Raw genomic sequence first — 14,594 nt, 5'->3', positions numbered from 1 at the left:
CCATTCTGGATCACTGTTATGGGTCCAATTCACCATAACGGAAAATATTATGATCCGGACCCTAGTCATGAAAACCATTTTAGAATCTGAATCACCACTCTGTGGAACAGATTCCGCACCACCTACCGTGGAACCCATTTCAGCTTTTGATTATTGCTCTATGAATTTGATTCTGTATTCAGATCACCCATGGATTTTGGATACAAATCTCCACATTCAAATCTAATCTGGACCACTACTACATACTCCATTTCTGATAAGGACCACCATTCTAAGGAACCAACTTTAGACAAGGACTATCATTCTACAGAACTCATTTCACATGAACTCCCACTGGAATCCATTGGGTTTCGAACCACCACCCCATGGAACAAACGTATAGATAATTATCAAAACATCCCTGTCTTGGTTAATATCAGAAGGAAATGCAAAATTCTTCTGCTCAAAAAATATTTTATTATATTTAAGTTGCCTGTGTCCCAAAATTGACTTTGAACCCTGCCTGTATTTGACAGCTTCTTGGTTTTGGGTCTTTCAGAGCCATTAACATTCTAGGACCAATGTGTAGAACAGAACTAGAATACAGCTTCATTAAATGTGTAATTTTAATAAACTGTAAAAAGGTTTGAGCAATGAAAAAATGCTATCATGGTACATTACACGTCATTTTATTTGAAAATAACGAAGTCCCTTCCAATGTCCCCTGCTGCTTCCAGAACAACTGCTATATATCCATGTTATATATCTATACAAAGGACGTGTCGCTTGGACAAAAAACATATTTCATAAATAAGACTGCAAGGGAAAGAGTTATGTAAAGGGAGGGAAACAATCAGCATAAAAAGTATACACGATTTAAAAAAAATATTTAGAATTTAGGGTGTACACTGCTGATGAGCAAATTGCATATTCTGTATCCAGGAAAGATTGCTTTGTGTCTGCTTGACAATGTTTCAAGTCTACTCAAAGATTTAACGCTAACCTGAAGCAAATAAATACAAAAATACTGTATTGTGATAATGTCTACAGTCTCAAGACTAGCTATCCTGAGCATGACGTTCCAAGACTAAATAGCTCTTACCCGAAATTCTTTGTGCCAAGGCTCCAAGCTTAAGCACCCTTCAAATGACAAGGGAAACTAGGAGGGAATATGAGGATAGCCCCATACAAGGTGTTCTACAGAGACCTGAAACCGTAGAGTGCAGCCAAGAGCCAGTTAACATACAGCTGGACAGGCTCATCTCTGTCATTGCCCCTTTTGCTGTCAAACTGCAGAACACAAGAGACTGAGCTAATATTTAGAAGGAAGCAGGTTTGCAACTGAAGGCTTGAGCTCTATGAAACTCAAGTGACAAACTAGAAAGCACAAGAGGCATCTCTAGGCTACACAAGTCTAAATTAACAGAATGTGTGAGCAGTTCTGTTGCCCAGGAACTGAGCTCTCCAGAGCACAGCTGGGTAGTGCTGGCATTGCAATTATTTCTTAACACCGATGGTTTATTCTAAGTGCAAGAATATGGCTTAATGTCACCAGAATCCATCCTGTACCGAAGCCCAAAATCAAATCCCTGCAACAGGAAACCCAGTACTGGTCCAGAAATCGATCCCAAGGTCGGCTGTTGGGTGCTGGGAGACCACATTCATTGTTGTTCTTTACTCAGCTCTGTGTAAACAGCCCTACATAATTTGACAGCTGCACAAAGATGGGGGCAGTGAATTATATGGTCAGCACTGAAGCAGGACGAAGCAATAGTCTGCCTTCCACAAGTGTGCCTCATCCAAAGGACATACGCAATGAAAATGCCTCTTCCTGCTAGTCTAGAGAGCAGCACATGGCACTTCAGAAGATGCTCCAGCACACAAGAAAATGTATTATTTTTAACACACTGGAAACAACTTTCTTTGGCAGCATTGCGTCCTCTGTGCTCCATCTCTCTGAGTTTCCTTTTTTACTCTCATTAACTGGTAGCCAATTGAGTCGCAGTGATCAGTCATTCTTCAGCCCCCCGAAGACTGCATCTGGCACGCTCTTCTGCTCCAATTGGACTTCTGCAGGTGAAAAACAATTTATGTCAGTAAGCAATAACTGGAAACAGGGCAACCGGAGCAACTGAATTAGCTCAAAAACCAAAGGTATAACTTCTCACAAAGACAGCATCCATGTATACCAAATGATGGATCCAGAGCAATAAACAACAACAGAACAATTGAGTATCCAGTTATAATTCTGACAAAGAGAAGCAAAGAGTTCATTTTGGGACCATTTCAAACATATCAGTTTCAGGTAATTCTGACACAGGCGATAAAGACGCCAAGTTTCAGAGACAAACGGCTCAGAATCATTCCCCCAGTCCGTCGTTTGCATCTGCAATCGCTAACAAGCAAAGGGTTATGAGGTTACAAATTCGTCACTTTGCGGGAAAAAGTAAAGAAGCTGCTCAACAGATATGAATAGAGACATTTGATGCCTTTTGAGAGCTTTTCTGACTACTATTGTGATAGGCAAACAGAACTATGCCTGGATCGTTAAATATTGCATTGGTCTTAAAGACACCAATGTGGTGTTCTAGTACAAGGTTGCACTGAGGAATAGGTTCTCCAATTTAATTGTGTCCAATCCTAGAAATAACCACAGTAGATTATCTGGACATCATTGTCTGTCCTAATCTTCTTAACTCATTATTTACCAATAGAACGGGATTGAAATCCAAGTCCTCCACATCATATACATTCCTGAATAATCGTCCAGGACTATTGCAGAAACTGCCCACCATGCTACACATAAGCTTGAAACCAGTTTCCCAACACACACCATTAGTCCACTAAACGTATGCAGAACATGTATGAGGGCATCTGCCGATTTCCCCTTCATAATAGTCTCTACCAAGCAACCCCTGAGAATAGAACCTATTGCCACCTGCTCAAAAGACCCCTACAAAACCACCTGTATGAAAAAGCCTTTAACTAATTATTAGTACTATGAGAAGCAACTGCAAAGGAATCTGGAAAAGTCTTCCCCAACACTGTAATTTTGTTCAAACTGCCAACAACCCGCAGTGTAAAGTCTGTCTCTTTTTTTCTGACAAACATCCAAACTTATTTGGCACCCCTGCTGCAGAGCTAGACTTGTACTCCACCACAACGTCTGTAAAAGGCAAACATAATAAAGTACTTCCCAATGTAAAATACACTATGTTAAATGGCAAACACATCTTGATCGGAGCCTACTCTACTTCCCCGGCCTGGACTTAATGATGAATTAATCATGAGGATGGTAAGAAGTGCCCTAAACTGAAGGATTTTACAAACTGTCCTACATAAATTAAAACCATACTAATTGGGTTCGTAATGCCCTTATGGCCTGCTCTTGGGAAGAAAACAGAGATATAAAGCCAACAGGGTTTGTGGTAAAGTGGCAAAGTTCCATCTACTCCTTGTGTCTAAAATCAGAGGAGGCTGACACAACTAAGAAGGCACATTCGAAAAAGTGTTAATTCCAAGACAGGGCCTTTGTACAAGTGTACGAATGAGCTCAGTAAGCATGTTTTAGTGGAAGAATTCCTCTCAAGCCACTACTCTACACATCTGAGGGGCATCTGTAATCTGGCTCATAAACTTGTGATCCTTGCACAAACATTTGTTTGCACAGGAACCACAATACATCTGTTTGCACAGGGGTCACAATTGTAAGTCGTGCAATATTTATCGCACCTGTTACAATAAAGTTTGCACCTCCATTAAATTTCAGCAATTCAAACCTGTCAATATTTAGCACAGGGAAAAGGTCCAGCACATAAACTAACGAATGCAGTTTGCTAACTTCCACCTACATCAGCTGAAAGAATTGAACAGCTGCGTCTCCTAAAATCATTACAGAACGGAGTCTGATCACATTTCTCCAATACTGAAAGTATTGCATTGGCTCCCACTAGAAGCAGGAGACGCGTTTAAAATATGTTTTCTGACCTATAATGTGCTATACCATGGCACACCCAGCTACCTAGTGGACCTCCCGACCATATCAGGTGGATCAAGCTTATTAAGGAGTAAGAGTTCTCTCATCCTGGGAACACCATAATTCAAATCCACTAGCTCCTAATATTCTTCAACTCTTCGCCTGAGAACAGCATGGAACATCTTGAATTTCAGGAAAGGACTAAAGACTCATCTATTTAAACTCTATCTTGAAGGTTCAAGCTCCATAATTCCGAGAAAATTCTCTAAAATGTTGCTCTCTAGCCTCTCTATTATAGGAAATGTTTATAATCCTCAATTTCACCCGGGAAATGTTTAAAAGTTATGAATTCACAAATCGAGGGCTACAGAGAAGCTCCTCTTTTTGTATTATTTAAAGTATGTTTGGCCTTCCTCAGGTGCCCTCTTCTTCGTGCTCCACCCCTATTTCTCCCTTTCCCTTCCCACAACCGCAGTATCATCAGTATGCTTTGTTTTTCTCTCTTCAAGTGCTTGTTGAAATGATAAATGGCCTGCTGCACTATTACATTTATATATGTATCTCACTGTTCTCTGTAAAACGCTTTAAGCCAATCTGGTGGAAAGAATGCGCTATAAAACCATTGAGCACATAAAAGGGCGGTATTTAAAAGAACATGCAGATTCTGGTGGGTTTTGCACCACAATCACTTCCCCCATAAAGTTGGAACAGGAGATAATTATTGCACCCGATTGATTCCAAAAACCTGTCAGATATTATAAGGGGCTATGATTATCACATCCAATGAGACCCACAGAGGTGGATAGGAAAAACACAAAATGGTTTCCCAAGTCCTATACGAGGCACACATCTTGCTGCCTGAATTTCCTGCCACATACCGTCCGGTTCATCATCTTCGCTGCCAGCACTCTCGTCGTCATCATCAATGTCAATCTCGTCAGGGTTGGCCTGCTTACTGAGCTCTGCCAGCTCACTGCGTGAAGCATCGCTCCTACGAACAATATAGAGAAACTCATCAGTTACCTTCCTGAGAGTCTTGTAATCTAAGACCCAGCTCTCTGTCACAAATGGTTGAGAATGCCTTCATCACACAGCAGTGCTGGAAAACCCAGGACAAAACAATCAGCCATGAAAGCTGTAAAGGGTACCCCTGAAGGATGTTAAGGATGTCTCTTGCCCTTCTTCTCCATTAGCTGGCTTCCTAAACGGAGGCCAGCCATTGGAGGAGAGGGGCATCACTCCGTTCAAGCCCCGTCTTTTTGGGATTCAGGGGCGTTTTTTTTGTTGCAGTTTTTAACTCCTTGACGTCATCCGTCACTCAACAGCAAAAAACCACTCCCCGAATGCGAAAATGTAGGCGCTTTTCTGACGCCATTTCTGCCAGACCGCCGCAAGAAGTCGAGAAGCTGCCGAGTCCTCTGGTGAGTGCTTGCTGTCCTGCCCCCTCATTGCTCGTGCTTGCTCTCCTGTCCCCTTGTTGCTTGTGCTTGCTGTCCTGCCCCCCCCTCGTTGCTCGTTCTTGCTGTCCTGCCCCCTGGTTGCTCGTGCTTGCTGTCCTGCCCCCTCGTTGCTTGTGCTTGCTCTCCTGCCCCCCCTCGTTGCTTGTGCTTGCTGTCCCGCCCCCTCGTTGCTTGTGCTTGCTGTCCTGCCCCCTCGTTGCTTGTGCTTGCTGTCCTGCCCCCTCGTTGCTCGTGCTTGCTGTCCTGCCCCCCTCGTTGCTTGTGCTTGCTCTCCTGCCCCCCCTCGTTGCTTGTGCTTCTGTCCTGACCCCCTCGTTGCTTGTGCTTGCTGTCCTGACCCCCCTCGTTGCTTGTGCTTGCTGTCCTGCCCCCTTGTTGCTTGTGCTTGCTCTCCTGCCCCCCCTTGTTGCTTGTGCTTGCTGTCCTGCCTCCTCGTTGCTCGTGCTTGCTGTCCTGCCCCCTTGTTGCTTGCTGTCCTGCCCCCTCGTTGCTGATGCTTGCTGTCCTGCCCCCTCGTTGCTTGTGCTTGCTCCCCTGCCCCTCATTGGTTGTGCTTGCTCTCCTGCCCCCCCTCGCTGGTTGTGCTTGCTCTCCTGCCCCCCTTGTTGCTTGTGCTTGCTGTCCTGCCACCTTGTGCTTGCTGTCCTGCCCCCTCGTTGCTTGTGCTTGCTGTCTTGCCCCCTCGTTGCTTGTGCTTGCTGTCTTGCCCCCTCGTTGCTTGTGCTTGCTCTCCTGCCCCCTTGTTGCTTGTTCTGCCGCCCCCCTCGTTGCTTGTGCTTGCTCTCCTGCCCCCTCGTTGCTTGTGCTTGCTCTCCTGCCCCCTCGTTGCTTGTGCTTGCTGTCTTGCCCCCTCGTTGCTTGTACCTGCTGTCCTGCCCCCTCGTTGCTTGTGCTTGCTGTCTTGCCCCCTCCACGGTCCTTTCTCATGCAACTCCTGCAAATTCTACGGCACCGTCCACAACTCAGCTACGATCACACCACAGATACCCGACCCCAACAACCTACAATGCATCTTGCTCAGCACCCGTTCGGTCCATAGGCACGCCATTGACCTATGGAATCTACTAGACACCATCTCTCCGGACGTCGCCTTCCTAACAGAAACATGGATGAACGCCTCTTCTGCCCCAGACATCACCATTGCCATCCCTGAAGATTATAAGATCATACGCAAGGACCGCACCGGCCACACAGGAGGAGGAATCGCTATCGTCCATAAGAAATCAATCCGCATCTCAACCAGCTCAGACATCAATCTCGCCAACTCCGAACACCTCCACTTCCAGATCCACATCGACCCCAAGACCACACTCAGAGGCACCCTCCTTTACAGACCTCCAGGACCCCGCGCTCAATTTAGTGAGGACATCACGGACTTCATCACTCCACACGCGCTCCCCTCCAAAGATTACATCCTTCTGGGAGACCTCAACTTTCACCTTGAAAAGCACAACGACCGCAACTCCACCACCCTTTTGGACAACCTCGCCAACCTCGGACTTAAACAACTCGTCACTTCCTCCCCCACCCACATCGCAGGTCATACACTCGACCCTATCTTCACCTCCAGCAATCATGTCTCCTTCAGTCACACCACGAATCTCCTTTGGACTGACCACAGCTGCGTCCACTTTACCTACAACAAACCCAAACCGAACAACCACCCGCAAACAACTCTGCAAAGAAACTGGAACAAAATCACCATCGACCAGATCTCCTCATCGCTTCTTCTTAACCCCCCTGCCCACTCCTCAAATCCCGATCAAGCCGCCTCCAACCTCACCCTATGGTTATCCAACAGCGCCAACATCCTAGCACCATTGAAAAAACGACAAAACAAACTCGGCAGCAAGAAGGTCTCTTGGTTCAACGATGATCTTAAGAAATCCAAGAAACTCTGCCGCTCCCTTGAGAAGGCCTGGAAAAAAGATCCAACCACCAGCACCAAGGTAGCCTTCAAAAACGCCACCCGCTCACACCACCAACTGATCCGAAAAGCCAAGAAAGCCGCGTTCAAGGACCGACTAGATAACAACGCCCACAACAGCAAAGAACTATTCAATATCGTCAAGGAATTTACCAATCCCAAGGCCAACTCCAACGACATCACCCCCTCCCAAGCCCTCTGCGACTCCCTAGCCTCATTCTTCCACAACAAAATCGCAGACATCCACAACAGCTTCGACAACCAACCCGTAGACCAACCCACCCAACCCCTTGCAGGACCCCCACCTCCCTTGAACACCCTCAACGACTGGAACCCAATCTCCACTGAGGACACCATCCGCCTGATGAACTCCATCCACTCAGGATCCCCAACTGACCCATGCCCTCACCACATCTTCAACAAAGCAGACTCCATCATAGCACCACACCTCCGAGATGTCATCAACTGCTCGTTCAACTCCGCCACCTTCCTGGAAAGCTGGAAACATGCCGAACTCAGCGCCCTCCTGAAGAAACCCACAGCTAACCCCACCGACCTCAAAAACTACCGCCCCATCTCGCTCCTTCCATTCCCGGCCAAAGTCATCGAGAAAGCGGTCAACAACCAGCTCGCCACCTTCCTTGAAACAAACAAATCCCTCGACTCCTCACAATCCGGCTTCCGAGCCAAACACAGCACTGAAACCGCCCTCATCGCAGCAACAGACGACATTCGAACCCTCCTGGACAATGGAGACACAGTCGCCCTCATCCTCCTTGACCTCTCCACAGCCTTCGACACAGTCTGCCACAGCACCCTTCTACAGCGCCTCAAAAACATCGGAATACAAGGAAAAGCATTGGAATGGATGAAATGCGTTACTTACCTGTAACAGCAGTTATCCAGTATTGGTGTCTTTCATAGATTCACATGCCTGAATCATTCCCCGTCGCCGAGACGGGAGCCTCCGGTACATAAAAAAGTAATGTCCTAAGGACATACATAGAGAATATAGGCCGAAGGGCCTCCCCTTATGGGGCCTTTCCACGTCCTTATGTAAAAGGACCGAACTCTCATCGTTAGCCAATCAGCTCCGACCTCCTTCTAGAACCTTCCCGGGAGGAGCCTCCGTCCCTCAGATTTTCGTACGCACCCAGCTAGGGTGTCGCAATGTAGACCTAGAGGTACGTGAGTCCTTACCGGGGAGGCGGGAGGGTTGCATGTGAATCTATGAAAGACACCAATACTGGATAACTGCTGTTACAGGTAAGTAACGCATTTCTTATCCAGTATTTGGGTGTCTTTCATAGATTCACATGCCTGAATCAGAGTAGCCAGCAGTTATACATGCATAGTGGTAAGGCACATTCTCACATGCAGTAGGCCTATAGAAAGTACAGGCAACCTGAGAGAAAACATGTTAATATATATACATGCATATAGCAGAGAAAACCATTAAGAATGTGCATACCTGGATGGCGGGACGAGGTAAGGCTCACCTTATTGGAAGAGATGGCGCAGCACCGCTTGTCCCACTGCAGCGTCCTTCTGCAGTTCGATGTCCAGGCAGTAGTGCCTGGAGAAGGTATGCGGGGACTTCCATGTCGCCGCTCGGCAGATGTCCAGGACCGTCACTCCAGCGAAGAGCGCCGCTGACGTTGACATCGCTCTGGTCGAGTGGGCAGCCACTCGGTCTGTCAAAGGCCGTCCGGCCTGATCATGGCAGAAAGCAATCGCTGAAGAAATCCAGCGTGAGATGCTCTGTTTTGTCAAGGGCAACCCCATGCGCGGGTTGCTGTAGGCTACAAAGAGTTGAGAAGACTTCCTGACGTCTTTGGTCCTGTCCAAGTAGAATTTGAGACACCTTTTAATGTCCAGGGAATGCAGTGCCCTTTCCGCTGCCGTGGAAGGGTCCGGAAAGAACGACTTGAGGACAATTGGTTCGTTCAGATGAAAGTCTGACGGCACTTTAGGAATGAATTTAGGGTTGGGCCTGAGTACCACTCGGTCGTGCCTGAATTGGAGATACGGTTCCTGAATGGACAGCGCCTGAAGTTCGCTGACCCTTCTGGCCGACGTCAGGGCTAGCAGGAGAGCCGTTTTCCAGGAGAGATGCTTGAGCGATGCCCGGTGTATGGGCTCGAATGGGTGTTTCATTAATTGGTTTAGCACCAAGTTCAACTGCCAGGTTGGAGGAACTTTCCGAGGCCTCGGAAAGGATCTGTAAAGTCCTTTTAGAAATTGCTTTACCAGTCGACTGGACCAGAGGGAGGGTCCCGATGGGGTCCTGGTGAACCTAGAAATCGCAGCCAGATGAACCTTAATGGAGGCGTGAGCCAGTCCCGATTGAGCCAGGTGCAGTAGGTACGGTAGCAGCTGGACTGGGGTGACCCGGAGCGGGTGTAAGTCTTGTTCCGAACACCACACGCAGAACCTCTTCCACTTCAGCGAGTAGGTCTTGGTCGTGCTGCTCGCTCTCGCTTTGGCCAGTACCTCCCTGCAGTCCTGCGGTATGTCTAGCTCCCCGAACTCACGGTGCTCAGGAGCCAAGCCGATAAGTTGAGCGAACGGAGGTTCGGGTGGTGTACCTGGCCTCCGGACATTGTCAAGAGGTTCGGGAGTTGTCGCAGGTGAATCGGGGGCCTGATGGATAGGCGAAGAAGATCCGAGAACCAATGTTGTCTCGGCCAGTACGGAGCAATCAGTATCAGCGTGCACGGTTCCGTCCTCATCTTCCGGAGGAGCCTCGGTATCATCGGGAACGGCGGAAAAGCGTACGCAAACACGCTGGACCAGCCGATGGAAAAAGCATTTCCCAGCGACCCCCGTTGGGGACGCCAGCTTGCGTAGCTTCGGCATTTGGTGTTCTCTGCCGTCGCGAAGAGATCTATCCTCGGGGTGCCCCATTGTGAGAAGACGTGGGCCACCGTGTCGCCGTTGAGCTCCCATTCGTGGGAGAGAGAGGTCTGCCTGCTGAGGGCGTCCGCGATAGTGTTCTCCTTCCCTGGAACGTACTCCGCCTTGAGGGAGAGGCCGTGCGCCACCAACCAGTTCCAGATTTTTTGCGATTCTCGTGAGAGAGAGAGAGATCGCGTTCCCCCTTGTTTGTTCAGGTAGTGCATCGTCGTGGTGTTGTCTGTTTTGACGAGCACAGGGGAAGAGCCGATGCGTGGCAGGAAGGCCTGTAGAGCCAGGTACACTGCCCTCAGCTCCAGGAGGTTGATGTGTAGTTGTGTCTCCTGGGCGTCCCATTTGCCGCTGACTCGAAGGTCTAACAGTACTGCGCCCCAGCCTTCCAGTGAGGCATCGGTCGTGATGACCAGTGGTGCCGGCGGCAGGAGGAACGGCAATCCGGCCGTCAGGTGAGTCCTGTTTCTCCACCACAGCAGGGCCTTTATGATGGCCGGCGTGATTGTGAGAATGTCGTCGAATGAGCCTGAACACTGTTTCCATTGTCTCGCCAACGCTTCCTGTAGGGGGCGCATGCGGAGCCTGCAGTGCGGTACGAGGAGAATGCATGAGGACATCATCCCTAGCAAGGAGGTGAACGTCCGGACCTTGATGCGAGGCTTCTTGGCCACCGCCGCGGCCAGAGACAGTACTTTGCAGATCCTGTCCTCTGAGGGAAAAGCCTTCGCACGCTCCGTGTCCAGGGTTGCCCCCAGGAAGGTGATCCTCGTTGACGGAGTAGTGCATGATTTTTTGAGGTTGATCGTCAGACCCAGCTGTTGGAAAAGAGCGCTGCAGGCGTTGAAGGAAGCCAGCGCGTCCTCCGGGGAAGGAGCCTTCACCAGCCAGTCGTCCAGGTAGGGGAACACCTGGTGACCCCTTTGTCGCAGGAAGGCAGCCACGGGCGCCAAGCACTTTGTGAAGATACGTGGGGCAGATTTGAGGCCAAACGGCAAGACCTTGAACTGGTAATGTCTGCCCGCTATTTCGAACCTTAGGTATTTCCTGTGCCTGACGAGGATGGGGACATGGTAGTAGGCGTCCTGTAAGTCCAGGGAGACCATCGAGTCGCCTCTTTCCAGTGCTCCTAGGATCTCCTGGATTGTGACCATCCGGAAGGATTGACTCCTTAGGAAGGCGTTGAGCGCCCGGAGGTCTAAGATCGGCCTCCACTTGTCCCCTTTCTGTTGGACCAGGAAGAAGTGGGAATAAAAACCCTTCCCTTTCTGGGAGTCCGGGACCTTTTCGATGGCTCCTTTGACCAACATGGCAGAGACTTCCTGGAGAAGGAGGTGCAGGTGTCTGTGAGCACGCTTCAGCGGAGGGGTGTTGGGAGGGGTGTTGACCAGTTCGAGGGAATGTCCAAATTGAATTATTTGTAGTACCCACCGATCCGTAGTGATTTTTCGCCAATTGTGGAGGAAGTGGGTCAGTTTTCCCCCAATTCGAAAGGATTGAGACGGTGGTGGGACTGGCTGGAGTAAGTGGTCACTGGCGGCCGCCAGCGCCCTTCTTGGCGGATTTGCCTCTGAAGGACGATCTCCCATAGGATGACTGTCGGGACTGTTGTTTCTGCTGGGGTTGGTTCCTGTTGCCATAGGAATAGGACGACCGATTCTGGTAGGAACCTCTGTAGGAGTACTGACCTCTGGAGCGGCCTCCCCGAAAGGATTGGTTCCGGGACTGGAGGGAGCCCAGAGCCCTCGCCGTGTCGGTGTCTTTTTTGATGGCCTGGAGTGCCTCGTCTATCTTCTCCCCAAAGAGGAATTGCCCATCGAACGGCATATCCAGCACCTTAGATTGGACTTCCTGCCGAAAAGACGTCGCCTTCAGCCAGCCCTGGCGGCGGAGCACGGCAGCCCCGGCCAACTGGCGGAATCCCGTCATTGCTGCGTCGATGGCGCAGTCGATAATTTCAGCCGCGGAGTTTTGTCCTTCCGCCAGAAGAGCTTTCACCTCGTCCTGGACCGTGGCCGGCAGGCCTTGCAGGTAGGGTGCTATGTCTTCCCACAGCTGGCGGTTGTAGCGGCCCAGGAGGGCGATGGAGTTTGCCACCTTGATGGACATGGCGGATGTGGTGGAGAACCTCTTGCCTATGGTGTCCAGCTTCCTTCCTTCCTTGTCCGGGGGCGCGGACAGCGGCGAGGAGGGGTTTCGGGATTGTTTTTGGGCCGCCTGAGTGACAACCGAGTCCGGTTTGGGGTGGCCGGTCAGGCAGGCAGGTGCGGAGTTCGGGGCCTTATATTTTTTGTCCAGGCGCGGAACCACCGCCGGCACCGAGGCAGGCGTGAGCATCAGCTTCTTGCCCTGTTCCCATAGAAAGTCTATCAGAGGAATAGACTTGGTCGATTTCTGTGTGTGCTCCTTGAAATCATGGAGGAAGCATTCCGTTTCCGCGGATTCCACCGTCATGTGAAACCGCCTTGCAGCCCTGTCCACCAGTTTGTGGAAACCTCCCACGTCCGCCGTTTCAGAGTGGCGCGGTCTCGGGGATGCCGGGGCAGACGAATGGTGTGATGACGCAGCATCGGCATCGTCGTCTCTGTGGTCCGAGGCGACGTCTTGCACCTCGCCTTCCTCTAAGTCCGTGTCGTCCTCCTCGCTTTCCGATGAGTCCTCCGCCTGTGTCTGCGGTCGGAGTTGGCTCCGAGGACGGGCCGGGGGAGCGGAAGGGTGCGAGGCCGCCGGTTGCGGTTGGGTGACCGGTACCTGGGCACCGCTGTCTGCGTCCGGGAACCTTCGTTTATAGTCCTGCACCAGGGATTTCAAATCGTTGACCAGAGACAGTGGCAAACAGATCATCGGGGTTTTCACCGTGTCTACGGTCAGGGAGCTGCCTTGATACGTCACTCCGTCCCGGATCTCTTGGACGTCCTGGTGGTCTTCGTGAACCTCCTGTTCTTCGTCCGACTCTTCACTTTGTAGTGTGTCTTGTTCTTCTTCGGGTGCCAAGTCCACCGTTGGGCGAACCGAGGGTGTAGGACTCGAGTGAATAGAGACTTCGACCAATCTCGATTCCTTCCAAGATGGCGCCGGGGTCTCTTCCGACGACGTGCGTGAAGATGGCGCTCCCGCCATGTGTGTTGGTGATTTGGGCACCTCCGTCAGGGTCAATGGTACCAATTTTTGTGGGGATAAGGGTTTCGCCGCCTTACCGATGGTAGGGTCGTGGACTTGAGATGCCTTTGTCGAAGGTGTGGTTTTTGAACTTGACTTCGACTGTTTAGGAGACGAACTTGACTTCGATGTCTTGGGTGACGAGCCTTCGGTATGAGGTGTTTTCGGCGAAGGCGTACCTGAAGATTTAGACCTCTTAGGTGACGAAGAGGCGGCCTTCGAGGGTTTGAGAGGAATGTTCGAGGAGACCGGTGCGCCAGAGGACGCAGTGGTGGTCGTCGTGGTCGCCGCGGAGGGCGATGAGGCCGTAGTAGTCGACACAGTGGTCGTGACTGAGGTGGTCCGCTTAGTAGATGTAGCGGGCTTCTTGAACCTCTGGCCATCCTTAACAGACACGGAGGAGGTGCAGCGTGCCTCCGAAGGCTTCCTGTGCGCCTTCTTAGGAGGAGTGTCTGTCTCTCCAGGGGACTGCACCCTGGGTCTCTTCTTGGAGACTTTGGAGGTCGCGGAGACACTACCCTCGGAAGATTCCAGAGTGTCTCGGACCTTAAGCCTGTCGAGCCATTCGCGAAGGCGAGTTTCCCTTTCCTTAACCGTCTTCTTTGGGAAGGCTCTACACACCCTACACTTGTCAGTGACGTGGTCAGGGTACAGGCAATATATGCACAGGTCGTGCTTGTCCTCCGCTTGAATCCGCTGCTTGCCGCAGGAGGAGCAGGCCCTTAGGAGGGCTTTCTTCTGTGAGTCCGCCATGGACGAAGTTTTCTTATTAGATTCCGACATTTAGTCGATGCTAGGATGAAATCCTTTTCGTACAAGTGAATTTCGGCGAAGTTTGAGACTTCGAATTTTGGAAACCTGAAGAGCTCAGGTTGGAGACTCCCTAGCACAACGTGCGGTAGAAAAATCTGAGGGACGGAGGCTCCTCCCGGGAAGGTTCTAGAAGGAGGTCGGAGCTGATTGGCTAACGATGAGAGTTCGGTCCTTTTACATAAGGACGTGGAAAGGCCCCATAAGGGGAGGCCCTTCGGCCTATATTCTCTATGTATGTCCTTAGGACATTACTTTTTTATGTACCGGAGGCTCCCGTCTCGGCGACGGGGAATGATTCAGGCATGTGAATCTATGAAAGACACCCAAATACTGGATAACACCTCGTTCCTCACCGGAAGAACCCAGAGAGTCC

General features: G+C 50.4%; 1 protein-coding gene across 1 annotated transcript in view; it reads right to left on the bottom strand.

Moving 5' to 3' along the window:
• Positions 1-556: 556 nt before the first annotated feature.
• The window catches only part of XAB2 (XPA binding protein 2), a 183,961-nt gene continuing 169,923 nt past the window's right edge, over positions 557-14,594 (bottom strand). The window contains exons 18-19 of the mRNA XM_086960386.1: positions 4,834-4,946; positions 557-2,049 (exon numbers count right to left, since the gene is read on the bottom strand). Coding sequence (XP_086816512.1) covers positions 1,988-2,049; positions 4,834-4,946 — 175 coding nt within the window. The 3' untranslated portion in view covers positions 557-1,987. The remainder of the gene's footprint in view (positions 2,050-4,833; positions 4,947-14,594) is intronic.

The sequence above is a fragment of the Lissotriton vulgaris genome, chromosome 1_1 (genome assembly GCF_964263255.1).
Source record: "Lissotriton vulgaris chromosome 1_1, aLisVul1.2, whole genome shotgun sequence".
Lineage (NCBI taxonomy): Eukaryota > Metazoa > Chordata > Amphibia > Caudata > Salamandridae > Lissotriton > Lissotriton vulgaris.
This window is presented reverse-complemented; position numbering and strand designations above follow the sequence as displayed.